At 39.7% G+C, this 27,881-nt stretch overlaps 1 protein-coding gene across 2 annotated transcripts; it reads left to right on the top strand.

Annotated features, from left to right (window-relative positions):
• Positions 1-7: 7 nt before the first annotated feature.
• On the top strand, positions 8-27,881 carry Ccdc112 (coiled-coil domain containing 112). 2 transcript variants are annotated; one of them, XM_055622719.1, is made up of 10 exons: positions 8-172; positions 10,568-10,671; positions 11,730-11,851; positions 16,793-16,882; positions 18,748-18,823; positions 19,188-19,578; positions 23,552-23,965; positions 25,490-25,585; positions 26,580-26,698; positions 27,113-27,881. In XM_055622719.1, exons 1-10 carry the CDS (start codon positions 62-64, stop codon positions 27,141-27,143), a joined length of 1,554 nt encoding a protein of 517 aa, XP_055478694.1. In that variant the 5' UTR covers positions 8-61; the 3' UTR covers positions 27,144-27,881. The 2 variants fall into 2 exon arrangements, with proteins under 2 accessions (XP_055478694.1, XP_055478695.1); XM_055622720.1 differs by lacking the exon at positions 25,490-25,585.

Below are 27,881 nucleotides of genomic sequence, written 5' to 3'. Positions count from 1 at the left end.
GTCTGCCGAGCGTAGGAGAGCGCCCACGGGAGCCGATGCGCGGGAGTCTCGGCGAGGAAACATGGCGGCCCTGACTACGGTGGTGGTGGCGGCTGCGGCCACGGCAGTCGCCGGGGCTGTGGCGGGCGCGGCCGCGGGCACCGGCGGGGGAGCGGCGCCGACGCCGCAACAGGTAAGGGAGGAGGCTGGGGCCTTGCTCCGGGCGCGCCTGGGGTCTGATGCGAGAGCCGCGGCCGGCCGTGCGGCGCCGGGTCGGGCCTCCGTGGAAGCCCCGGCTCCCCCGCGCCGCGTGAGAGGACTTCCTCTCTTCAAAAATGGGGGCGAGTGTTGGGGGCTCTGCATGTGAGGTCGCCAGCGGTCCAGGGCTCCGAGCGGCCTTGGAGAGGGTCTGAGCGCCGAGATGCGGATCTGTAGATTGCATCGGTGCTACAGCACCAGGAGGAACCGGATAGGTGTCTCCCAAGATGGGAGTCCTAAGGACCCCAGCCTCCACAGGGTGGAACGGGGATCTTTTGTTCAGGTGATCAGACCTCTCTTCTGCCTCAGCCTCTTTTTTTTTTTTTTTTTCTCTCCCTACAGCACTTAATGCCACAGGATATAATGCATATTTTATTCCTGTTTTAAATTATGTTTCTGCCTCCCTAAGTATCAGGAAGGTAGACATACTGTTTAATTCCTAGCGCCGGGGACTGTGCCTGCTGGGTGTCCAAGACGGTGTCTTCGAGAGAGTAGGCGCTTAGTAAATATTTGTGACTCGGTCCAGATGTGAAGCAGTGCTACTGTGAGTTGAAGACTGGCTCCATCTTCCTTTTCTAAGGGAATACCGTGGGTTTTGTTGTTGTTGTTTGTTTGTTTTGTTGTTTGTTTTTTTAACTGTGAAGTTAAGGAAATTCCATCTAGGGAAGCTTTTTCTTACACTTTGTTTTCTCTTTATTCTCTCCGTATATTAGTCTAGAGTTCCCAAGTGTATCAAGAGAAAACATAGAACGAATTTTTAAAATTGATTATGTAAAATGTTTTTAGGTATATATTTTTAAAAAATGCATGGCCATTCGGTTGTGGTACATGCGTGTAACGCCAGCATTCAGGAGGCAGGGGTGGCAAGGTCAAGAGTTAGAGGCCAATACAGGTTGCACAATGAGAACTTTCCTCAAAGGCAAAACAAAAAATGGTCTGATTGCAGTGGTGTAATGATGTCCAGTGTCTTTTTCCATGAGAACTTTCTGCCATATTGCAGTTCAACACGACTTCCCCATGTACATGATTCTAACGTTTTACACCCTGCTCTACCCTTCGTAACAGCTTCCTAATTGTTATTGGCATACACTGCCATGGTTCTGTTTCGGTGTTTGCCTTTACAGGGGTTGGCTCAGAACGGCCTGCGGGTCTATTTCACTGTATGACATTTAGCAATCCCTGGAGACTTCTTTGGTGGTCACAAAGGGCAGGATGTGCTCCTAACTACCACTACCAAAAGGTGCTGCTAACACCTAGTAAAGACTGGAAGGCAGCCCCTCCCCTGGAGAGCCATCTGTTCAGTAATGTCAGTATACCGAGATTGAAAAACTCTATGTTAAGTATATACCTCATAGCTGAGAATCACAGTAGTGATGAAGTAGCATTTCTCAAGAGTATTAAGACTTAAAAAAAATAAAAATTAAAATAGGGGCTGGGAAGATGGCTCGGTTGGTGAACTGCTTGTTTCGTAACTCTGAAGACCTGAGTTTGTGGCTGGGTACTGCCGCATGTACCTGTAATCCTCGTGCTGGAGAGTTAGAGTGGATCCTTAGGGCTCGCTCGCCAGGCAGCCTAGCCAGATCAGTGAGCCCCGCTCAGTGAGAGAATCTAGCTAAAAAAATAAAATAAAACAAATAAGGGGGAGAGCAATTAAGGAAGCCACCTAATGGCAACCACTGGCCTCTATGTGTATGTGTAATAACCCATGAACCACACACATGTGAAAAAGTTAGAATCATTGATGTACTATGTTGTGATATTTTAGACAAGTTTATATGCTGTCTATCCTTCATATTCCTCCCAGTAGCTCCCCAACCACACAGACACACACCCTTTAATATACACATATGCACCTTAACACTGAACTTCAGTATTTGTCAGATGAGTAAAAGAACATTTCTCCTAAACCTAAAACCACAAATGTTTTCTTGAGAAAAGATAACTCTTACCATAGAGTCTCATAATACTAGGAATCTCTACCAAAAAGATCTAATGTTCTTGTCAGCAGGATTAGCTTACCAAAATACCACAGATGGGGTGACTTAAACAGCAAAAATTAATCTTACTTATCCAGAGGCTAGATGTTCAAACTCAAGGTACTATGAGGACTAGTTTCTTGTGAGGTTTTCTCTTGCTGCCTTCATATGGCCTTTGCTTTGGTTCATGTAGGGAGAGAAAGATCTCTGGTGTTTCATAGAATACTTTATGCACAGTCCTTAGGGTATGGGAGACTATACAGTTCTCACCTGCTTTGAAAAGTAAAGTGATCTGTGCTTTTTAGTGTTTCTGCATTACATGTTTTTGTTCCTATGCAGCCCTCAGTTTTCTAGCGGTTTCCTCTAAAATGCTCCCTCCTACAGGGAAGTGCGTTAAGCCCCAGAGCATTCTAAAGACAGGTGAAACAGGGCATTCTCTGGGGAAGCTTCTTAAGATTCTAGATATGGGCTGGAAAGATGCCTCAATGGTTAAGAGCACTTGTTTTTCAGGAGGGCCTTGGTGTGATTTCCAGTATTCACAGGCTGACTAACAAACGTTTGTACTTCTAGTTCCAGGAAATCCAAAGCTCTCTTCTGGCTTCTGCAGATACCAGTCACTTAATGTGGTGCACAGACATACATACAAACAAAATAACCATACACATAAATTAAAAATAAATATAAAGAAAAGACTCCAGATGTTTTAAAGAAGCAGGAATTAAACAACTCAGAAGCTTCAAGAAGTCCCTGAAATTGACCAAATGCACCAGGGCCTTCCCCCTCTAAGTGTATATAAGCAGAAAGGAATGCTGAGAGGCACTCTCAGACTAGCCCAGCTTCCTAGAAGAAGTAGACAAGACAAGCTCCCTGCAAGAAGCAGAGACCAGCTGTACTGCCTGGTAAAGTCAATCTCCAACCTGTTGAGCCGCCTGCATGCTATGCAGTGAGCTTCAGGTTCCCAGCATTCATGAACTGTCACTCATGCTGGCATGAGCTTTCAATGATGCAGCTATCTTTGAGTAATTTCTTCTCTTTTAGGTATTCTGTCATCCATAATCTTACAAGTAAAAATATAAAACTCATTGGCTCACCAAGTTGGACTTTGACAGTTGTCCTTTGTAGTGGATGGTTTTCTGTCAACTTGACACAAACTAGAGTTATCCAAGAGGAGAGATGATTAAGGAAATGCCTCTGTGAGATCCAGTTGTAAGGCATGTTCTTGATTGTAGAACAGTTGGGTAGGGTCTAGGCCATTATGGGTAGTGCCACCCCTGAGCTGATGGTTCTGGGCTCTATTAGAAGGCAGACTGAGCAAGCCAGGGGAGGCAAGCCAGTAAGCAACACCCCTCCATGCATGGCCTCTGCGTCAGCTCCTGCCTGCAGGCTCCTGCCCTGTTTGAGTCCCTGAGGAACAGTCATGTGAAGGTGTAAAGGTGAATAAACCCTTTCCTTTTCGACTTGCATTTTGGTCATGGTGTTTCGTCGCAGCAATAGAAACCCCAAGTAGGAGATCTTTACTTTGGTCTGTTGGACTAAGCAGACTTTTCTTCATATCTATTCAGGGAGAGAGTCACACAGTACCTTTCAAGGCTGAAAATTGCTCTTCTCAAATTTCCTGTTTGTTCCGAGCTGCTGTTCTTTCAGCCATTTTGGTTGTTGACTTATGACTTTAAAACATTGTAAAACTTTATTAGTGTGTGTGTGTGTATGTGTGTGTGTGTTGTGTATGTGTGTGTGCATGTGCCTGAATACCACAAGGAGTGCATGTGGCATAGCAAGCGCTTTACCGGGAGAGCCACCTCACCACCCCCCATTTTTGAAGAATCTTAACAATAGCACACTAATGGTTTTTAACCAGGTGTTACATCAGAGACAGCACTCTGTGTCATTTGGTTTGGTTCTAGTGGACTTTCCTCTAATGGCCTGAATTCTATGTCTCTTGGCTGACTGGAATAGCCGTTCAATAATAATTACATTCCATGGGACCTGAGAGATGGTTCAGTGGTGAAGAGCTACTCTTCTGGAGGACCAGAGTTTGGCTTCTAGCACCTACATTGGGTAGCTCACAACCACCTCTAACTCCAGCTCCAAGGGATATGGTGCCCTCTTCTGACCTCTGAGGCCAGAACAAACTCTCTCACATACATGCCTAAAATATTTTAAAATGTTTAAAAATTAAAAAAAAAAAAGTATATTCCAGAATTCTCTGATTTTAAATGATCTTCAAAACTGATTTTTTATAGAAAGTCGTGCACATGTATAGGGGTGGCTAATGATCTTCAAGGCTTTTCACATCTAATGGCCAGCAGCTGTGAGTATATAACTTTCTTATCATAAAAGAGACTTGGCAGCTGTGGCTAAAGATCTTAAAATGAGACAGTTATACTGGACTATCTGAGTGGACCCAGCATGACCCCAGAGGTCCCTTTATGATAGCCTGGGAATCAGAGTTAATTGTGGTGAACACAGTGACAGAAGCAGGAAAGCACAGTCATGCTAGAATAGATTCATGAGTTAAGGAATGAAGGCAACCTCTCAAAGCTGGAAAATGGTAAGGAAATAAATTTTTCCTGGAAGACTCTAGAATGAACAAAGCCAAGTAGAGGTTATAGAACCACACAAGACAAAGATAAAGACTTTACAAAATTAATTCATAAAGTGACTAAACATACAGCAATAAAACAAACTCCAAAAACTTGGCTTTTGGGTTTGCCACAGTATATTGCATTCACTTCTTAACAAAAAGAAATGAGGTGTAGAGAACCAAAGTCTAGTTCACACCTAGGAAGGAATAAAGTAGTAAAGAGGAAGACGAGACGTTGGTTGTGCTAGACAGACTTTATATTAATTATGTTGGGATTTTTTTTGTTTATTTTGAGATAGGTACCTTCTATGTTGCCCAAGCTGATCTAAAATTCAAGCGTTTAAGTAATCCTCCCGCTTTGGCTTCCAGAGCAGCTAGGACTACAGATACACTGCCATGCACAGCCTTAATCATCTGTTCAATATATTCAAAAAACAAAAGGGAATTATTGTTTTTAAAATAAAATTCCAGATGTTCAATTTTTTTACCAATAAAGACTCAGGAGCCAGATGACAGGGTGAAAGCCTGCTAGCTCAGAGAGGCAGAAAAAGTCACCCAGCTGACCTTCCTTCTCAGCCAACATCTCAGAAGGAAAAAGCTCCTCCATGATGTCTTAAAAGCCCTTCAAATGGAATGTCCCTCCTTTCTATTTCCTGTGTATCTATCTGTCCCCGGACTTCCTCTCACTCTCTGTTTTTTTCCCCATGTTCACTTCCTGTCTACTGGTTGCTTTCTTGGCCTCTTGACCAAGGGTTAATTTTATTTAATCCGGTTTACAGAAAGCTCTTGGATTAAAGGTGTATGCTAGGGCTGAGCCACATCATAACTAGAAACAGGTTTTTCTAGTTCACAATCTCAGTTCACAGTGTGATCAAATATCCTGCAACAAGGAATCATACCTAAAGAAGTAAAAAAAAAAAGTGACAGCGATATCTCACTAAATAGAATATACACACACTCAGAGAGAAATAAGACCAAATCAAATTTGGGGGGTTAGAGAGTGCAAGAAATAGAAACTTCGCCAGAGAGGCCCACCCCACCCCAGGTTTAGCAAGTGAAAATAATCTGCAAACTTAACTATAGGTTAACACAGATTACATTGTCTGGAAACACAGAAGATGATGATGACAACAATAAACAGGACACTGTGGAGTGGCTCAGTTCATGATGGTGAAAACCATTCTTGTTGTGTAAGACCAAGAAACAAGCAGTGTGTGAAGTAGCAACTGGAAGCCAGGCTGTAATCTTCAGATACCTGCTCCAGTGACCCCCTTCCACCAGTTAGTTCCCACCTCCTGAAGGCTCCACAGCTTCTCAAAATAGCATTACCAGTTAGTGAACAAGTATTCAAAACATGAGGCTGTGCAACATTTTACTCAACCCTCAAAACTCGTGACCAAATGCATTTAATCCAACTTTAAGAGTCCCAATAACGTTCAGAAGTATAACTGTATAGTCTATTGAGACTTGGGGCCATCTGTTAGCTGTGAGCTTATTAAGTAAAAAATGAAGCTACTTTAAACATACAGCGACACAGAGGAGACACCCCCATTCCAAAAGAGAATAATGGGAGAATGAAGTAAGGGATAGGACCAAAGCTAGACTGAAAGCCAGAGGGCCAAATGTTAAGCTGCCTGGCTCCACAACCAGCCTCTAGAGCATATGGGATCAGGATTTGAGCTCCAGTGGGTTTGGGTAGCACTACCTCTCCATTGTGGCCTCTTTCTTGTGATGCCTTTACTGGGTGTCTAGCTTTGTTAGGTAAGCCACCTTTCTATTGTCTACAGTATCCTTGAGTCTTATCATAGCTTAGGCTTCAACCTCAAAGTCTCATACATTCCTCTCTCCTGACTCCTGGAAGGGAATATGACTCTGTTACATATTGCCTGTCCTCCTAGGCTTTCCTCTGGAATCCTGTTGGAAGCCCCTACGACCCTGTAACTCTTGTGCTGTCTATGCCTGTAGACAGCATCATGTGGATAATAGCAAATAATGCCACTAGGCCAAGTATTAGCCAGATCCCACTGGACTGACTAACTGCAGTGGTGTGATATTTTTTCTCAGCTTGATACAAACCTAGACATACCTAGGAAGAAGGAAGCTCAGTTGAAAAAATGCTTTCTTCAGATTGACCTATGGGCATGTCTCTGGTAGCATTTTCTTGATTGCTAGTTGATGAAGAGGGTCCAGACCACTGTGGGCAGTTCCATCCTTAGGCAAGTGTAAGAAAGGTAGGTAAACCTGAGTCTGGAGAAAGTCAGTTAGCAGCATTTCTCTGTGGTCTCTGCTTCAGTTCTTAACTTGACATTCCACCATGATAGACCATACAGAGCCAAATCTTTTTTTCCCCAAGTTACATTTGTGGTCAATGTTATATCACAGTAATAGAAAATACACTAGAACAAGAGGCCTCTGAGTGCCTGGGTAGCGGGACCTTATCTAGCAGGCTGTACTGGAAAAATGTTCACCTCAGAGCCCATGGTTCTCACTAATTCCTGAAGTGCCCCCAAGGCATCCTTCCTTTGCCACAGTACTGATTGCTCGTTTCTGTGTAATGATGCTAAGCTTTTCACCATCTTTGTCTTATTGTAAGTTCCTTTTCTTACTAGAATATAGAGCTTTCACTCAGTTCAACTTTGCTTTTTGTTTTGTTCTATTTTGTTCCTGATTTTTGCTGTGAATGTGGGTAAGGGCAGGCAGAAATAACTGCTGTAGATTGAATGCTATGCTCTCTTGAAATTTCCTCCATCAAAAAATCAGTCTACTACTTCTTAGTGCAGCTCACTTAAATTTACATGACACAGGTAGAATATTTTGTCAGAATGTAACATGAATGGCCTTTACTCCAATTGAAAGTCCTTGTCACTGTATGGACTGTTATGGAAGTTGTTAGGGTCAGAGCTTGGACCCTAGCAGCATTAACCAACTAGGATCATCATCTACCTTAAATAGGCCAGGTAAACAGACAAGTATTGGTAAAAAGTAGAGAAGGATTATTTACTCAGAGACCCATTGACCCTTTAGTTCTTTAAATCCATCTTCAGGTCTGGCATGAGATTTTGGTTTAGAGGGTATATTAGTTACTTCTCTTTTTGATGAGACGAAATACCTGAGAAAGCAGCTTAGGAGGGAGAGGGTTTGTCTTGGCTCGCAGTTGGACAGTGTGGCCCAGGATGGCAGGGGAGTCAGTGGTGGCAGGCACTTGAGGCAGCTTGTCCCACTGTACCTGCAGCCAGGAGAAAGATGAACGGATGCCTGTGCTCAGCTCACCTTCTCCTTTCTGTTTAGTGTAGGACCCTGTTAATCCGGAAAATTCCTTACAGGTCTACCCAGAGGCTTGTTTCCCTGATTTTAAATTCTGCTAACTTGACAATCAAGATTATCACAGATGTCAGGAGGTCTATGTAGCTAAATAGTCCCAGTCAAGCTTGGCCCTGCCCTGTCAGTGACCTGTCATTGTCTGGGCTACAGTTTCTCCTACAAGGTGGTCTGATACATTGTCAGAACTACATGAAATCTCTTTCCTGGAGACAGGGTTCTCCTGTGGCTTCTACCAGGCTTTAGCCTTTTTCTTCTCTTAGCGTTAGAATCCCCAGGGAAATTCCAAATTCTTGGAGCCCATTAATCCTCAGTGTCAGGCCCTCAGTAACCTGATAGCTGAAGGGAGGACGCAAGTGTCTCTTTAAATTATCTTCATTCCTGCCTGGATGGTTGGAGTACAGTTGTCACTGTCTTCATTTCCACTGGCATTCTGTTCTTACGTACTCCCATCAGATTCATATTTTTTTAAGTCTTTTCAACATTCTAGGACTTCCCCAGCCTGAATCTACAGGCACTTGAAAACTATTTCCACAGACCAATTCCAAAGGCTTTTTGCATGGGGTGTAGTTACATAATGACTATTTTTCTGGTGCTAGTTTTCTCATGTTATTTTTATATTGTTGCTGCCACAGTAATGTAGGAAAGGTGTATTCTTGTTGATGAATCCAGGAGGATTCAATTTATAAGTGGGAAAGGCATAGGAGAGCTGCTGTTTGTGGTAGTGGGAGTGTGTAGGGAGGCTATCCATATCACAGTATGCTAGGACCAGAGAATGAGGCAGGAACCAGAGGCAAGTAGACTCAGAGACTCACCCTTCATGACTTACTCCTGTCATCCAGGTCCCATCTCCTAAGGGTTTGTGGCTTTCTGAAATTGTGCCTAGCTGAGAGACACAAATTCAAACCATGAGCCTCTGTGAGACATTTCAGATTCAAGTCAAGATTTACTTTATTTTTAAGTATGCATTTGTGTTGTTGGGGTGGAGGTGTATGAACATGCACTTGAGTGCAGGCGTCCACAGAGGCCAGAGGCCTAGGATCCCCCTGAGCTGGAGTTACAGATGGTTGTGAGCACTCCATAATGTGTACTGGGAATTGAACTTAGGTCCTGTGCCTGAGCAGCGTGCGCTCTTAACTGCTAAGCCATATTTCTAGTCCCTATGTGAGAAATTTTTATGTGACCTTGGGTGTGTAGATATATAAATGGATCTTCAAGTCAAACATTTACTGATAGTAAATCATATAGAAATTTGTTTTAAAACAGTGGTTTGGGATACACATAATTTTACCATTTATTAATGAAGAAAGAAAATTTGCATCCTAATAAGGTTAAACTAAATCATGTGATATGAAACTGATTGTCACTCCAAAAGGTTGTAAAAAGTTAGATTTCTTTGGAGATTGGTTTGAAGCACCTCAGGGGAATGCTGTGACGATTGCTCGCTCTGAAGGCTATTGAGGCACCTCTGGCATCCCCCCTCCACACCTCTCACAGTGGTCCCCTTTCTCTTATTCTTGATCTCTTTAAGACCCCATCATGTTTATTTTCCTATATGTGTATCCACTTCCTTTCCTGACTGGCTGATACCCTCCTTTACATTGAACAACAGATAAGTATACATCTGGTAAAATTCACTGGGCCCTAAAACATCTATGTATCTAGCACATACTTACCTATCTACTTTCATCTCTTTACTAATCTCTTGCCAAAGTTATCTTTTCTCTGCTGGGCAGCCTTTCCAGACCTCAGAATTCACATACCTAATCCCTTGACCTAATCACCTTCCCTTCTGAATGTACAATGCTTATCTCACTTTGATGTGAACCTCTCAAATAGACCCTTGTGGGTGTTCTAACAGAATATAAGCACCCCCACCTCAGGCCCTTTATTTCTTTACTAGCACTTAACACACTTTCTGGTTTTTTGTTTGTTAGTTTTGCCTACTTTTTATTGTTTATTCTTTTTTCTTTAAAACTGTTTTTTCGAGTGACTTTATATGTTCAGTCCATAGATGCTAAATGACTTGTGAATAAATTACATATTTCTGTCAATAATCCTTGGACACAACATTTCATGCTCAACTTAGCATTGTAAGATAGAATTTCTTTTGTCTACAAAGTATTTATTATTTTATTTGGATATTTTGCCTGCAAGTGTGTGTGCATACCTTATGCATGTCTGGTCCCTGCAGAGGCCAGAAGAGGGTATCAGAACTGGAACTGGAGTTACAGTCAATCATAAGATGTCATCTGGGTGCTGGGGACTGAACCCAGATCCTCTGTAACAGCACAGTGCTTGTAATTACTGAGCAGTCTCTCCAGCCCCCAAAGTGTGTCTTTTAAAAATCTAGCTTGGCCACATGATTATCCCCTAGACACTGTCAATGCTTTATTTCTCTAGACAGCTCTTGCCACTTTTATCATTAAGGCTACTTTTGTTCACTGTGCAGAATGATGGTGGAGTTCGTCCTTTTCAGCTTCAGAACTGGAAGCAGAAAGTTAGTCAGATGAAGAAAGCAGAATTCATACGCACAGCAGAAAAATTAAAGAATCAGTGAGTATAAAAATATATTGCCTTTCCATTAAAGTTTCAATAGAGGATGAAATCCTTTCAGCTTCTCTCTTACCTTTTGCTTCATCTCACAAACAACAAAAACCTCCTGGACACATCCTCTAGCCCATAGGACTTGCTGCAGTCTCACCTATTTCTTCCAGTGTGTTTATCTATATAAATTTTTCTCTGTGTTGCAAGATGAGTAGCTCTGGGAAACTGTGGAGAACATTGCCTCTCAGGTTGTGTGCAGTGATGTCATTGGCTAGAGACATCCTGCTGCATATTATAGTCAGAATTAGAGAGTAAATATTCATATTTACCTTGTGGGAGAAGAAAAACAAACACTGAGAAAATTGATTCTTTGCCAACTTAAAATGAAAATAAAACCTCCTTCATAGTATATTTTATTTTCTCAAGTAAAACAAGAGAAAATAAGACACATGAACCAAGCTGCCCAGTAGCTCCATCTGTGTAGGGGACCTAGGTCCAGTCCGTGCATGGTCCTTGGTTGGTGCTTCAGTTTCCACAAGACCCCCTAGGCTCTGGTTAGTTGGCTCTGTTGGTCTTCTTGTGGAGCTTCTGTCCCCTCTGGGTCCTTCTATCCTCCACTTTCCCCCTCCCACTCTTCCACAAGACTCCCTGTGTTCCATCCAATGTTTGGCTGAGAGTCTCAGCATCTGTTTCAATCCGCTGCTGGTTGAAGCCTCTCAGAGGACAGTTAGTCTCTTGTCTGCACACATAACAGAATATCTTTGTTTTCTCAAGTAAAACAAGAGAAAATAAAATATAACACTAAGTGTAACTAACACTTAGACCCTTAAAGCCAAAGGCTTCTGTATTTTCAAAGGAAATATGTAATAGTTCAAATTATAGTTGGCTAAATGTGGACTAAACTAGTAACCTCTATTTTAGCTAATATTTTGATCCCTTACCCTTATTAGCCCAAGTAATAAGAATATTATTTTTAAATGTATTGAACATAAAGTAGTAATTATTGTGAATGTCTTCATATATTGAAACATTTAAATTAAATTTATATGTTGTTTCTTTTCCTAAAGAGTTATTGTCATAGAAAAAGATAAACACAATCATTTCTACAACCAAAGAGGCGACTTCAAAACTGAGCACAGTATGCTGGAAGAGCTGGAAAATAAACTGATAAACAGCAGGAAGACAGAAAGTAAGTTGGGTTCATGATGATTTATAAACTGTCGAGTGATCTAATGCTGCCCTGTGCTGTCCTTGTGCACTTGCTGTGCTGTAGATCTGTGGAGACACACAGCTGGTGAGAAGTTTGTTTTTTAAGGACATGTATTTATTTTATTTTCCCGTTACCATTCAGTTATTATAACTGAATTGTTTTTCTAAGTCTGTTTCTTCCATATTAATATGAAAGACTTGATTTTGAGTTGATAAATCAGCGAATGCTATTAATATTAAAAAAAATACTTGGTTTCCTGTGCTTTCTGCACTCTGGCATTGAGCACTAGACCCAGTAATACACCACTGTTTGTGTAGTGATAACACTGGGTTATTCCCAAGCCTGAGTTTCCTTGCCTACAATTTCTGCCTCAGGAGAACTGTCCTGTATCTGATACTGAGATGAAATTAAAAAAACAAACAAACAAACAAAAAAAAAAAAAAAAACAAAACCTTACAGGTTATACAGTAAATATGTTCTGTTGTTTATTATGCATATTAATCATTGTCATAGGGCATGACAGTATCTTATAGACTTAGATTCTGCATGTTACAAAAATCTTTACACTAAAAAAGCTACTTAGCATTGCTCCAGAAAAACATAGTGGCTGTTACTAAGCTTTACAATGTCCTGATTTGTTAGATAGAGATTAAACTGCTCATGATACTGTCGTATCACCAGGTAAATGAAATTTCTAGGAATTTTCCTTTCTATATATAAGATTATACCATTTTTAAAAAGTCATCTTTTGTAATGGAGTAGCAAGACTCATTCTCTCTCATCTGCTGGAATGAGAATAGGATGTAATGGAAATACCACCTATCAGCTGAATTCATAAAGAAATCTAGATGGTGATGTCTTAACTAGTGCTACTTTTGCTTTTGCAGACACTGGCCGGGTGATCTTCCATCACTTGCTTATATTCTTATACAGAGGGTCCACATTTGTTTATTTTTAGGTGGCTTGTTTTGCCCTTTCTTATATTTCTTTGAGATAAGGTCTCCTGTGGCCCAGACTGACTTTGAGCTCTCCATATTGCCAGGATTGACCTCAAACTCTTGAGTCTTCTACCTACTTTCCAAATGCTGGCATTATGGGCACACACCAACATGTCCAATTCATTTTTCTCCCTTTTCAATTCAATTTTAATTTTCTTTACTGTTTTCTATTCTTCAGTTTTGCTGTTCATTATTAATACTCTGTGCCTGTCTCAGAAAGGTGTGAGCACATGGTCTTTGTCTTCGATAGGGTTTCTATTGCTGTGCAGAGACACTATGACCATAACAACTCTCATAAAAGTAAACATTTAATTGGGGCTGGCTTACAGTTCAGAGGTTTAGTTTGTTCTCATCATGGCCGGAAGCATGGCAACAAGCAGGCAGACATGGTGCTGGAGAAGATGCTAAGAGTTCTACATCCAAATCCAAAGACAGCAGGATCAGAGATACATTGGACCTGGCTTGAACATCTGAAACTTCAAACCACCCCCAGTGACATAATTCCTCCAACAAAGCCACACCTACTCCAACAAGGCTATACCTCTTAATAGTGCCACTTCCCTATGAGCCTATGGGGGCATTTTCATTCAAACCTCCACAGTCTCTATATAAGCAGACATACTTTTTTCATGGAGCACAGCTCTGAAAAAGTAAATAGCTATTCCTTACCTCAGGAACCATTTCTTGGTTTTTTATACGTGCTTGCATTTCTATTATCTGTGAGTGGTTTGGCTGTACAGTGTTTCATTTCAAAATGACAAATGAAATAAGATTGCAAAAGATAATTGTGTAACTGATGAGCTTTGGGCAAAAGGAAAATGACAGAAGTCACTTCCTAATTATTTAACCTTGCTAACAAAGGTCCTTTCCTTCCTTCACTGGCTTTCACCCTTTCCCACACCCCTTCCTCCCTGCCTCCTGAGTGTCATGGTTTACTGCTGAGTTCCACCACACTCAGCCTCAGGAAAGTTCCTTGACTTAAAAATTCAATAGAGGACCAAGCCTTATAAAATGAAAAGGATGATTTTTCTGTGTATTGTTAGACTTTGTAATTTTATAGAGTATAACTTTATTTTTTAATTAGTTAATTAATTCACTTTACATCCTAGTCATAGCTCCCCCCTCCTCTCCTTCCAGTCCCGTCTGCCCTCTCCTATTCCTCAGAAAATGGGAGCCCCCCTTACCTACCTACCTCAGCTCATCAAGTCATATGAGGACTGATTTTGTCCTCTTCTGTGGCCTGGTAAGGCAGTCCTCTCAGGGGGAAGTGATCAAAAAGCAGGCAACAGAGTCCATGTCAGAGATAGCCTCTGCTCCCCTTACTAGTGGACCCACTTGAAGCCTGAGCTGCCAATCAGCTACCTATATATAGAGGACACTAATATCTATCAACATCAATGGACTCAGCTCTCCAGTAAAAAGACACAGACTAACAGAACGGTTGCATAAACAGGACTCATCATTCTGCTGCATATAAGAAACACACCTCAATAACAGAGTAAAGGGCTGAAAAAATGTTTTCTAAGCAAACAGACCCAAGAAGCAAGCTGGAGTAGCTTTCCTAATATCTAATAAAATAGACTTTCAACCAGAATTAATCAAAAGAGATAGGGATGGATAGTTCATTCTCATCAAAGGAAAAATCCACCAAGAGGAGATCTCAATGCTGAACATTTATGCCTCAAATACAAGGGCACTTGTATTTATAAAAGAAACATTATTAAAGCTTAAGACACACATCAATCCCCAAACATTAATAGTGGGACACTTCAACACCCCACTCTCACCAATGGACAGATCATCGAAACAGAAGCTAAATAGAATCATAATGAAGCTTACAGAGGTCATGAATCAAATGGACCTAATAGCTATCTACAGAACTTTTCACCCAAATACATACAAAAAAAATACTTTCTTCTCAGCACCACATGGAACTCTATCCAAAATTGACCATATGGTCGGTCACAAAGCAAATTCAATACAAGAAGATTGAATTAACCAATTGTTCTTTATCAGATCACCATGGATTAAAGCTAGACCTCAACAACAGAAATAACAAAAAAAATTACACACTCATGGGTACTGAGCAACTCTGCTCAGTGGCCACTGGGTCAGGGAAGAAATAAAGAAAGAAATTAAACACTTTCCTAGAATTCAATGAAAATGAAGACACAGTATACTCAAACTTATCAGACACCATGAAAGTAGTGCTAAGAGGAAAGTTTATAGCGCTAAGTACCTTCATAAAGAAATCAGAGAGATCAGGTACTAGCAACTTCACAGCTTACCTGAAAGCTCCAGATTATCTCTTTAAAAGTAGAACTATGGCGGCTGTTTTCAACCTGTGGGTTGCAGCCCCCTTGGGAGTCACATATCAGATATCCTGCATATTAGATATTTGCATTATGATTCATAACAGTAAAATTACAGTTAGGAAATAGCAACAAAATAATTTCATGGTGTGTGGGGGGTCATCACAACACTGAACCAAGGGGCTGGAGAGATGGCTGAGTGTTTAAGAGAACTTGCTGCTCTTTCAGAAGACTGGAGTTCAGTTCCCAGGACCCATACTGGGAAGCTTACAACAGCTCCGGGGGCTTCAGTGCCCTTGTCTGGCCTCCACTCAGACCTACATATATGTGTGAGTATATACATACCCAGAGATAGATACATATAAATCAAGATAAAAAGATCTTTAAAATAAAGAATTTTCTTAAAATTTTGTTTGTTTTATAAAGTAGAACCATGCCAAAGTCAAAATACTCATATTTGGAGCCTTAATCTGGATGTTGGCTCTGGCTCCAAACCTATTGATAAGTTAGAAAAAACAAAACCAAAAAATGCCAGTGTCTCAGTGTTCTACTACTTGCTTTGCATGTACAAGAAAACCTGGGTTTGATTCCCAGCCCTGAAAAAAGTTTCCTTTAAGGGTTCTTGTAATGAAGCCCTTGGTGTTTTATGCTTGTGACAAGTTGCAGAAACAAAACAACAGAAAAGGAGGATGCACAGATTACTTGATTATGACAAAGAGATACTATCATTTGCACAGGTACAAATGAGTGTGAGTGTTTATGCCGTAAGGCTCCTAATGTAAATAAACATCCCAGCATAATCACTTCAAAAAATGATGAAGGAACTGGGCATGGTGGCACACACCTGTGATCCTAGCACTCTGGGATACAGAGGCAGGCGGATTTCTGTGAGTTTGAGGCCAGCCTGGTCTACAAAGTGAGTCCAGGACAACCAAGGCTATACAGAGAAACCCTGTCTGTCAAAACAAAACAAAACAAAACAGCATATTAGATGTTTACATTATGATTATTAAATAGTTTGTAATTTAGAGAACAATAAAGTAAGACATTTGACATTGGTTCCTGGCCTCCACACAGATAAAAATCACATACACCACACATGCATATATATACACACACATATAAACACACACACACACACATGCATAAACATGCATACACATTCATACATACACTTGCACGCGCACACAGACACAGAAAGAGAGTTAATGGTTAGTTTTAATATTTCCAAAATAAAGTTAAAGGCAATTTCTTTTTCCAAAAATTATAACAAGTTAAAAAATGCCTTTAAAGATCACATCCTAAATTTAATTTACTCATCATGCTTTTAAAACAGTAGTCAGTAACTCAGTCTCCACAGAAGGAAAAAAGATACATCTTCATGTTGCAGGTTTACAGTAAAAGTGGAACCAACACTCCTTTCAAATATTAGGGACTGAGATGCTTTATGTGGTGCAACAGCAACTACTGTTCATATGGTTCTGACAGAAATGGCCTTGGTTTAATCATTCTTGGCTGTCTTTCAGCTAAGGAAAGTTTGGAGTTTACCTGCAGAAGCTTAATTGTAGCCACAATGGTTTCAGAATTAAAGTATGGACTTTTCATTACAGGAGCAAAAATCCAGCAGCAGTTGGCCAAAATACATAACAATGTAAAGAAACTTCAGCACCAGCTGAAAGATGTGAAGCCTACACCTGATTGTAAGCAGAGATCAGTAGAAGATTCTCTTAAAGATTGTTCTTTCTGCTAGTGTGTTAGAAAAATGTATGCTTTTCTGGTTTGTCAAGATATTTGTCAAGGACATTTGTCTGTTCTTGTCTATTTGGTATCGGGGAAGCCAGTCCTGCCTTGTTAGGAATTAATAAGGGTAGAGTGGAGAAGTATAGTATTCAGAGTTTATGTAGCATTTTTCAGCCATTGAACTACCACTCAGTCCTTAACCATTGTAAAATAGGCTGAAGAGATGTTGTAAGGTAGCACAGGAAGGTTCAGATTTAGCGAACTAAGTAGAAGAAAAGACTGTTTTCGCAATTCCTGTCATTTGGTTTTTTGAAAAAAGAAAATTACCTTTCAGAAGTAATTCAAACACATAAGAAATGGTTTGACTTTACTGGGGCAAGTGCTAGTTTGAAGGGAGGAAAGAAAAAAAAATTACATCCTCACCTCCCATGTCAAAACTCATTCCTGAAGGCTCAAAGCATAGTGTTCAAGATATATGGGCCCAGAATGTACAAGATCAAAGGCTTGATCTGTCATTTGTTAGTTAGGACATTTCAGGCAAATTAATAGATCTCTCTGAGCTTGCATGTCTTCAGCTGTGCACTGGAGATCATAAACCTTCTGGTAGGGTTGGGGGCAGGATGGAGTGGACCAGTGCTCTAGAATATGTGTTCAGTGCTTGGAGCAAGCACTAAAACTGGCAAACGGGAAAAGAATGGATAGTATTCATTAAATTAAATGTGCTAAAGGGAACATGCAACAACTTTCTGGTAGAATTCTGTTGTATAAGAACAAAAATCTAAAGAAGAGATGGCCATAATTGATTACTGTAGGAATACTTAAAACCTATAAATACTGTTGAAAGACAAATTAGAAAAGTATATGTATGTGTATAATTTATTAATTGAATACTCATAAGATATATAGAATGTCTACAGATTCAAGTAACCAAAATAAAGTGATAGAAAAATGGACAAAGATTATAAGGCACACAATGTATCAAAAGAAATATAAAACTTACCTGAAATAAATGTCCATGCTTATTAATAATCACAAAAAAAGTCAGCTAAATTGATGACAGGTTCTTGACTTATTTTGGAAATGATTAGAAGCTCATGGAGGAAGGATGGTGGAGCCTCTGCAGAACAGAGGAACAAGTCTCACATACTGTAGAATAGAAGGACTTTGTGTAGTCAGTATTTCAAGTTATTAGTTATCTTATACAAATACTTATTTGGACATGTTAAAGTATGTGCACAGATTTTTAGTGTACCATTGTACATATTTAAAAGTTCATCAACAAGAAAATTAAATGAATCAAGATAGTTTTAGACAATGAAATGCCATACGTAATCATAGAAAAAGTGAGGCAGTAGTATATATACTTGTATTTTAGGTTAAGCATAACTCTTTTTGTTGGTGCTTTTTTGTTTTTTGTTTTGTTTTGTTTTAGGCCTTGCTATGTAGCTCTGGCTGCCCTCCAACTCACAGATATTCACCTGCTTCCACGTTGTAAGTGCTGAGATTAAAGCTGTGCACCACTATGCCTGACTGTCCACATTTTTAAACCAAAACATTTTCTTACATAAAAATTGCAAATCAAACGATAGTATGTGTAGTATGAAATAATTTTTCTAAAAGTTATACTGATTATAGGATTTAATAATATGGGTATATAGGAAATGCCTTTAATCAGAAAGAAATTATAATCACAAAAATGTACTTGTGAGCATTTTTCTTAGTTGCTTAGGCTAAGAAAGGTTTTTGAAATTAGGATTAGTCCATACTTATTATTCTTAATTATTAACTCAGCTATATTGAAATATGACATGTCTTTTTTTTACAGTTGTTGAAAAGCTCAGAGAAATGATGGAAGAAATTGAAAATGCAATCAATACTTTTAAAGAAGAACAGAGACTAATGTATGTTTTTAAAGTCATTTAACCTAAAGTTTTGACTTTGATTTTCTAGTCACCCTTAGGTTGTTGCCTGCAAATATACTGAGTCTTGTACAAAAGCAACCTAAGACTGCCTCTGTCCTACAGTTTAAATAAATGGCCTTTAAAGTAAATTTTCATTTATCTTGTACAGCAGAAGATCACAAATAAAATTTGCAGGATTGTTTATGTTTGAGGAAATAAACTGCTTTTAAGGCTCAGATATGAATATTATTATTAGAAATGCCAACGGGACATGAAACGGTCAGAAATAGTTAAATTTTCAGGAAAGTGAAGGGTAATATGGTTTAGTTGTTATGTTATCCAACTTTTTTTTTCTTAATTTTAGATATGAAGAGCTTATTCAAGAAGAGAAAACAACGAATAGTGAGTTGAGTGCCGTCTCCAGGAAAATCGACTCTTGGGCTTTGGGTAATTCGGAAACAGAGAAAGCTTTCAGAGCGATCTCAAGCAAAGTTCCTGTAGACAGAGTGACACCAAGTACTCTTCCGGAAGAAGTGGTAGAATTTGAAAAATTCCTTCAGCAAACTGGAGGGCGACAGGGGGGCTGGGATGACTTTGACCACCAGAACTTCGTGAAAGTCAGAAACAAACATAAGGGAAAGCCGACATTTATGAAGGAGGTTGTAGAACACCTTCCAGGAAGAACGCTGGAGGAAGTTCAGCAACACGAGAAGTGGTATCAGAAATTCCTGGCTCTAGAAGAAAAGAAAAAAGAGGTAATAGTGTTAGTATTTATTTAAAAGGATGGCACGGACACACACAGTCTTAACTCCAATGAGGTTTATTGGATGGTGATGGAGAGAGAGGGAAGGAGAGAGAGATGGTGGGAGGAGGGGCCGCCCTGACAGAGAGAGGGGAGAGTAAGAGAGTGACAAAGTGCCAAGTTGGTCCTTTTATGGAGCAATTGAACCACACCTGCCAGGTAGGCCTATCTGGTGGTGGTGGGGGGACACATGATGACATCATATGTTGCTAGGCAACCCAGAAGCAGGCTGCCTAAATACTAACAAATAGTAATTACAGCAGCTGTTGTGCATTGTGTGGGTCTCTGTGCCATGCTTGCAAAACTCTTAGCTCATTAGCTTGCCACAAATAGCATAAAGACAGCCATGGTCTCACAACAGATGAAACCAAGATGCTGAAAAGCTAGGGAACTTTTACCCAGTGGTACAACTTCAATTGGAGTTCCTAAGACCAAACACTTCTACCACAATTCTACCACGATTCTGTCTCTATGCACCCAGGGCCAGGGTTTACTCATACTTGCGCTGACGGCAGGAAAATGTCATCTTAGCAAAGGCCACATTAGTTTCAATGCGGAACAGACTCTTAAAAGTTTCTTTGGTACTTTTGAACTTGAACCTCATTGCTTAAAGACTCTAATTTTAGCTACCCTAAGAGGATTGTAGCAAATATTCCAGAAGGCTCATTTTCAAATCAGTGTTAGCCTGGCTTTGGCTTAGGTCAGGGTTTCTCAACCTCTGCATCTGGTGCTGCCTAACTGTGCTGTGGTGGATGTCCTGTCCGTGGTAGAGTGGTTATCTGCGACACTGAGCTCCAGCAATAGATGCTCGCAATGTTCTCTTCATTGTAATCAGCAGATGTGTCTCTAGACATTGCTGTATTTGCCTGGGAAGGAAAATCACCCTTGGTTGACAACCATTTAATTTAAATCTAAATAAAATGAGTTACCTGTTGAAAAAAGTCTGAGGGGTTAGTTGTAGTTCATATGTGTTTGCTGTTATTGTTTGAGGTCAGCTATGGTGAACTTCAGCTTGCTTGATTTAGTAAGAATAAATGTCTTTTCTACAAATGACATACCTGAAAAACACTGAAAAATAATGACCTCATGTGTAATCTGAAGATTAGAAAAAGCCATGGATTTTTGTGTTGTTGCTGTCATTGATTTACCCCATCTAAAATAAGGTGAATGTTCCATCCTGAAAGGCAAAGAGGATGGACATCAGAAGAAGACGAAAATAAGTTAGGAACCTGCCACAGAGGGCCTCTGAAAGGCACTGCCCTGCAAACTATCAAGGCAGACGCTGAGACTTATGGCCAACTGTTGGGCAGAGTGCATGGAGTCTTATGAAAAAAATGGGAAATAGTAAGATCTGGAGAGGACAGGAACTCCACAAGGAGAGCAACAGAATCAGAAAATTTGAACACAGGGGTCTTCCCAGAGACTCACACTCCAACCAAGTACCATGCATGGAGATAACCTAGAACCTCTGCACAGATGTAGCCCATGGCAGTTCAGTGTCCAAGTGGGTTACATAGTAATGGGAAGAGGGACTGCCTCTGACATAATCTGATTGGCCTGCTCTTTGATCACTTCCCCCGAGAGGGGAGCAGCCTTAATAGACCACAGAAGATGACAATGAAGTCACTCCTGATGAGACCTAATAGACTAGGATCAGAAGGAAGGAGGACCTCCCCTATCAGTGGACTGGGGGAGGGTCATGCGTGAAGAAGGGGGAGGGAAGGCGGGATTAGCAGGGGAGGCGGGAAGGGTTTATAGGGGGATACAAAATGAATAAAGTGTAATTAATAAAAGTAAAAAAAAAAAAAAAGACTAAATTGTAAGCTGCTAAGATATGTGTAGGCTCTTCTACCACTGCTTGGAACACTAGATTTTCAGTGATTCTCCAACACAGTCAGCATTGCCCTGAAACCTGTTAGAACTTGCCAGACCACTGGATCTCTGGGCCCAACATCCAGTTGTCTAGGTTGCTTCCCAGCTATGTGAAATTCCCTGTCTCAAGAAGGACCAGAACAGTGCTCCTTGTAATAAAAGCAAGTCTCCCCAGTTCCACATTACTCTTATGCACAGTCACTCTGTTTCCTAAAGATTGATAGATTAGAATTGGTGTGTGGCTGAAGTGGAAGGCAGTGTGAGCATAGACAAGTAGTTTACATGTTAGAGGGAAGTTGGGGAAAACACAAGTACTGAGTGCTAAATATACTGAGTTTAAGATGTTGAGTAGAGAATTTCTACCCCTAATTCTTTTAATAGAGCCTGTGTTTTGCATAAGTGCTACTTAACCATCTTCAGACATCCTCTGGTGTCCTTGAATACCTTCTCTTTTTATGTACATCCCCCCCTTCCATTTCCCAGCTGACAAAATATTCCTAGATCAAAGGCTGCCTTCTTTTCAATCCAAAAATAAGTGGACCTGGGGCATTCACTAAGAAGTTTCCCTCCATGCCCTCTGGTGTGTCTATGACGTGTCTCACTTAGGATTGTGCCACTGAAAGCTGATCCATGGACTTGACCCCTGTCTGTAAACTGTGACTACTCTATCATGAAATGAGGTGGTAGTCCATTGCCCAGTAAGCACACTATTCATTTTTAGTTGACTTTTTCCATAGTTTTTTTGTTTGTTTTTGTTTTGTTTGTCTTGGTGAAGGAAAAAGTCCATTCTGTCACAAATTCCTGACATGTTTGAGGACTGGCATATCTAGTAGTACTGTCTAGATATTATTTGGTATTGTTAATCATCTCCGGATCCTACAGCTTTGCTTTTCATATCATCTCACTATGTAGGATTTATTAAATGAATGAATGAATGGTAAACTGTAAGGAAAGATGAGGAAATAGTATCCTGACCAGGGTGCAGACTGAGTAATACAGTATTTGGTATACTATGTAGCATAAAGGTTGCTAGACTTTTAAATAGCCTTTGAAATATTCATACTTAGAGATGGAACATGTCATTCTTTTTTTTCCCCTGCAATTAAGAAGCGTTGTGTACCTGGCACTAACTCATTTAATTGCCACAATAACTGTGTAAGAATTACACACTGTGAATTACCACTCTGTGGATGTCCTAGTTACTTTTCTATAGCTATGTCAAAACACCATGACCAAGGCAATTTGATAAAAGAAAGCATTTGATTTGGGACTTACTGTTCCAGGGCCTTACTTACAGTTCATGACCATCATGATAGAGCATGGCAGAACACAGGTAGGCATGGTCCTGGAACAGTAGTGGAGAGCTTATATCTTGATCCATAACTATGAGGCAGAGAAAGAGAGCTAACTAAAGAATGGTGTGTGCGTTTGAAACAACAACCTATGACCAGTGACACACCTTCTCCAACAAGACCACAGCTTTCAATCCTTCCCAAACAGTTCTACCAACTGGGGACAAATCATTCAAAAATACAAGCCTAGAGAGACCATTCTCATTCAGATCACAGTAGATGAGCAGAGGATAGACTAGTGACTCATCCAGGCTCAGACCTAATTAATAGGAAAGCCAGAATTTGTTCCCAAATAAAATGGCTTCAAAGCTCATGGTCTTCTCTATCTAATTTTTCAATTCTTCTGATATCTGTTAAGAGAAACATCTCTTAGAACACATAGTATGTCTAGAAAGAGAATTTGAAAACAAATGTGAGGCTATTAGAGGAAATTTCAGTACCTGAGAATGATGGAGAAGAGTTCCTACATGCAGAGGAAGGCCAATAAATAACTCAGGGTCCAGAGATTTACAGGATACAATATTTTTTATTTTTAATGTAAATAGAAAAAAGTTGCACTGGTTTAAAACAAATTCTAAAACCTAAACATTAACATCTACAAATCAACATTTTTCTATGAAAATAGAACTGAGGTGGTATTTTAAATGCCGCAGACTGATCACAAGCAGTTTTGTTTTTGTTTTTTCACTTTGATCATTTTAGTCTATTCGAAATTGGAAAACTAAAAAGCAGCAAAAGAAAGAGGAAATACTCAAGTTAAAAGAAAAGGCAGACACCACATCTATGCCTTCTCATGGCAAACCAGAAGACAGTCAAAAACAGAGAGAGGAACAGAGAAAGAAGCAGAAGATGGCAGTTGAAGCTTGGAAAAAGCAGAAAAGTATAGAGATGTCAATAAAGCATGCTTCCCAGCTCAAAGAAGAGGAAGAGAAAGAGAGAAAGCAGCAGAAAGAGCGCCAGCGGCAGTCCAAGTTAAAACTACTCCTAGAAAGTTACACCCAACAGAAAAGAGAGCAAGAAGAGTTCCTGAGGCTTGAGAAAGAGATAAAGGAAAAGATAGAAAAGGCAGAAAAAAGGAAAACTGCTGCTGATGAGATTTCCAGGTTTCAAGAAAGAGTGAGTAAACATCCTAAGTAATTTATGAGTGTGATTCCTGAAGGCATTATTTCCAGGTTTGGTTTCACGGACATTGAGTTCATCCTATCATCTTACATACCACACTAGCACTGGCCTTGCTCTAACAAAATGAGTTATGCTTTACCCTCTAACCTCTAGTAAGTTATAATTTAGTGGAAAAGATATATGCAACCAAAGTCATGGTGTCCTGGTTAGAATTTGTTTGTTTGTTTTTGTTTTTGTCAGGTTGACACAAGAGTCTTCTGGGAAGAGGGACCTTCAATTGAGAAAATGCCTCCATTAGATTGGCCTTTAGTCATACCTGTTTTTGTTACTGGCTGATTTGGGAGGGTCCAACCCACAGAGACTGCCACAGGTGGTCCTGGGCTGTAGAAGAAAGCAGGCTGTAGTAAGCAGTCTCCATGGCCTCTGTTTCAGTTCCTGTCTCCAGGTTCCTGACCTAACTTCCCCCAGTCAGTGATGAACTACCTCTGTAAGCTGAAACAAACCTTTCTCTCCCAAGTTGCTTTTGGTTGTGTTCATCACACCACTAGAAACCTAATTAGGACAGATGCTGAGGTAATTAAGGTGTAGGCTGAGTACTGGGGGCTGAGGGATGTAGATAGAGAGGGTGCTTCCCAAAGCTGTGAGTGTTAGAGAGAAGGGAAGGCTTGACTTGAGTCCTGAGGGAGAAGGGAAGGCGAGCTCTTCTCTAACAAAAGGGAGACCATGACCAAGGGCTTGGAGGTGTGTCAGCTGTGTTGTTTGAGAAACTAGAAACGCTACAGTACACTGCTAGGGATGCAGTTCAGTGGAAGAGCCTAGCATGTTGGAGTCTCTAGGTTCAATTCCTAATCACTCACACACACACACACACACACACACACACACACACACACACACACGAGTTTGTGCTATGTGAACGGAAGATTGTCCTAAAATGCACAAAATATAAACAAAGTAGCTGTCAGTGAGTAAAAATGTTATGAATTGTTAATGGTGTCATTAATGTTCATAAAGGGAGGTACAAAGCAGCAACATTCATAAAGGGAGGTACAAAGAAAAACAGATTAAAAACACTTGTGTGTGAACTTTAGTTCATTTCTTCTAGTTTATGAATAAAACTCTTACTGGGTAACAAAAGATGTCATGTTTACTGATTACCCCCACACGCTAAGCGGGTTCCATAATTTTAAAAGAATTGAGAAGAAAGAAAATAAACAAAACTGAAAACATGAAATCATATGAGAGACTCCAGACTCTACATACCTTTATGGCTAATTGAATAATGGATTTAGTTTAATGAAGAGATTTAGACTGAACCTTTAAGTAAAAAGAAAGTAATGCAGAAAGGCTCTACATGAGTTGCAGTAAGGGAAGTTCAGTTCTTAGCCTTCATTTGAAAACATCACTTTTTGAAAGAGTATTAGCAGCTGATGTAGTTTAAATTGCAAACACTTAAGGAAGCATATTTTAGTTAATTTTGTTTTCTTATTATAATCTTTTTTGTTGGTATTTTCTTAGGATTTACATAAACTTGAATTGAAAATTCTAGATAGACAGGCTAAAGAAGAGGAAAAGGCAGAAAAACAAAGGCGTCTGGCAAAGTTAAAAGAAAAGGTACTCCATTCTGTTTTGTTTGTTTCTGAGACAAATCTTACTATGTAGCCTAGACTGTGCTTGAATGCATAGGTGTGGGCCATCATGCCCTGCTTTAATTTATCTTCACTTTTTAAACTTATTTTTCTTACCAAGATGTAACCATAATTTTTTTCACATTAATGAGGTATTCATTTTCTCATGTATGTAATGTGTTTATTATGTGATGTTGAAATCAGATTAAGTAGTTATTTCTTCAGAAATTTATCACTTCTTTATGGCAAAACCAGTCAAAATCCTTTCTCCTAGCTCTCTGAACTCTACAGTAGAGAATATCTGTTGTTATGCCAACATCAGCACACACCAGGACTTCCCTTTCCCTGCTCTCTCCTTGATACCCCAACTCCTTGACTTTAAGGAGACTGGCAGATCTCTCTCTTTATACTCATTGTTCTCTCTGCTTTATGTTTCACACTTGCATACTGCAGAGCACAGCTTAACACATTTTTAGCAATTATTTGAGTTCTGCCATGTTACTTTAGAAACATTATTTTCTTTTACCTTGAATTTTCTCGCTACTCTTGTTCATTGTCCTTTGCTTATCATTCTTTGCTTATCATTCTTTCTGAACCTCCTTTCTGCATCTGGGCAGCTATGGGCATTGCTTAGTCTCACTGGTAGTGGCTCAGAACCAATGTGTGCCCTCATGGGTCACGTAGACAACTTTATTGGTTTTAGTTACCCTACATTTGTTGTCTGGTTATATTGCTCTAAGCCATAGTCTATTTCAGATAATTAAAACAGAAATGAAATAATGGAACTGGAAAAGGCTAAATTAGCAGTTTATTAATTGATTTTAGCATTGTAAGCATTGTAGCATTGTAAGGGGAGCTTGTTTTGAACACATTAGTTTTTTCATGTTTGGTTAATGCGAAGTATAGTTTTTAAAACTCCTTTATGTTACTAAGGATTGTTCATTTAAGTTAACTGATACTCTTTTTCCTTCTGATTACAGGTTGAAAATAATGTCAGTAGAGATCCCTCTAGGCTTTATAAGCCTACCAAAGGCTGGGAAGAACGAACCAAAAAGATAGGCCCATCAGGCTCTGGGCCACTTCTCCATATCCCACACAGGTGAGAAGGTAGTAGAAGGGTTCATTTATAGAATTTACAATTTTTTTTCTGTCTTAATGTAGTTTTATGCATGGTTGTATTTTATGCAGTTTCTGAATGTATATTTTCATTAACAGATTGCTAAAGCAAATGTGTTTTTATTATATTTGTGTTGTGTGTGTTTTGTGCATGGGCATGTGAATGCTCTGTCTGATATGATGTACCTGTGACTATCAGAGGACAGCTTGGGTTTTTGTGCACCTCCTTCCACCCATGTGCCTTTACCTACTTTCCCAATGTAGCCATCTTGCCAGCTGTACATACATACATATATACATATTTGTTTGTCTGTTTAAGTTGCCAGTTAATCAGTTGCTTTGCTGTTGCTTTGATTTCCCTACATATTTAGAATTGATTTTCTCTTTTTCTCTCTAGGGCCATTCCAACCTGGAGACAAGGAATCTAGAGGGACGATGAGATAATGCAAGCGCTAGTCACTTGATGAGAATATTAGTATATTGTATTTCAGGAGCAGGTGCTGTTTAAATGTCACTAGCTTAGTCAGGTTGGTTATTGTGCTGTATATGAATTGAGAGGTTTTAAATGTCTTGTAGCACTGTCAGTATTCTGTTTCTACAAAGATGGTATATGTTGGCCTATATTGATATACAAGTTATTGAAATAGGTTTATGTTACAAACATTTTTCCATTTAAATACTCAAAATATTCAGATGTTTTGTTTTGTTTTTGTCACGGCTTAATGACATAATTTGGGAGAATCAGTCTTTTTTAAGTCAAAATTTTGTTATTTTTATAACTTGGAAGTAACTAAGCTTGAGTAACAAAAAATGTAAAGTGTCTTTTTAAAAAAAGAGTTGTTTAGTAACTTAGTACTTTCCTAAGTTTAACAAAATGGTAGTGTGTCAATTGTTTCATTTTGTGTAATGAATATTTTGTATTTGATTAAAGCATGCTTTGTTTTATATGGAGACTATTTTAAAAAACCTCCCTTGCTACACATGCCTTACTCATATATTATGATGTCATCATCTGGGTTTTCTGCAACTCTGTCATATTTTCTTTCAATCTTTTCAGACTCCACAGATTTATAAAACCTTTGTGTCTTTGTACCTTACTGGCTGGTACAGTTTTCTTCTGCTTACCTTTGTAAGCTAGTTTTAAACAGTATACTGATGTTTTTTTG

The sequence above is a fragment of the Psammomys obesus genome, unplaced genomic scaffold (genome assembly GCF_907164565.1).
Source record: "Psammomys obesus unplaced genomic scaffold, mPsaObe1.curated_primary_1811, whole genome shotgun sequence".
Classification (NCBI taxonomy): domain Eukaryota; kingdom Metazoa; phylum Chordata; class Mammalia; order Rodentia; family Muridae; genus Psammomys; species Psammomys obesus.
This window is presented reverse-complemented; position numbering and strand designations above follow the sequence as displayed.

Bases quoted from the DNA above. Each gene is read 5' to 3' on its own strand.
- Ccdc112 (XM_055622719.1), top strand. From the start codon at position 62: ATGGCGGCCCTGACTACGGTGGTGGTGGCGGCTGCGGCCACGGCAGTC. The intron at 25,586-26,579 runs GTACTCCATTCT...TTCTGATTACAG, and splicing joins TGGCAAAGTTAAAAGAAAAG to GTTGAAAATAATGTCAGTAG. The intron at 26,699-27,112 runs GTGAGAAGGTAG...TTTTCTCTCTAG, and splicing joins CTTCTCCATATCCCACACAG to GGCCATTCCAACCTGGAGAC.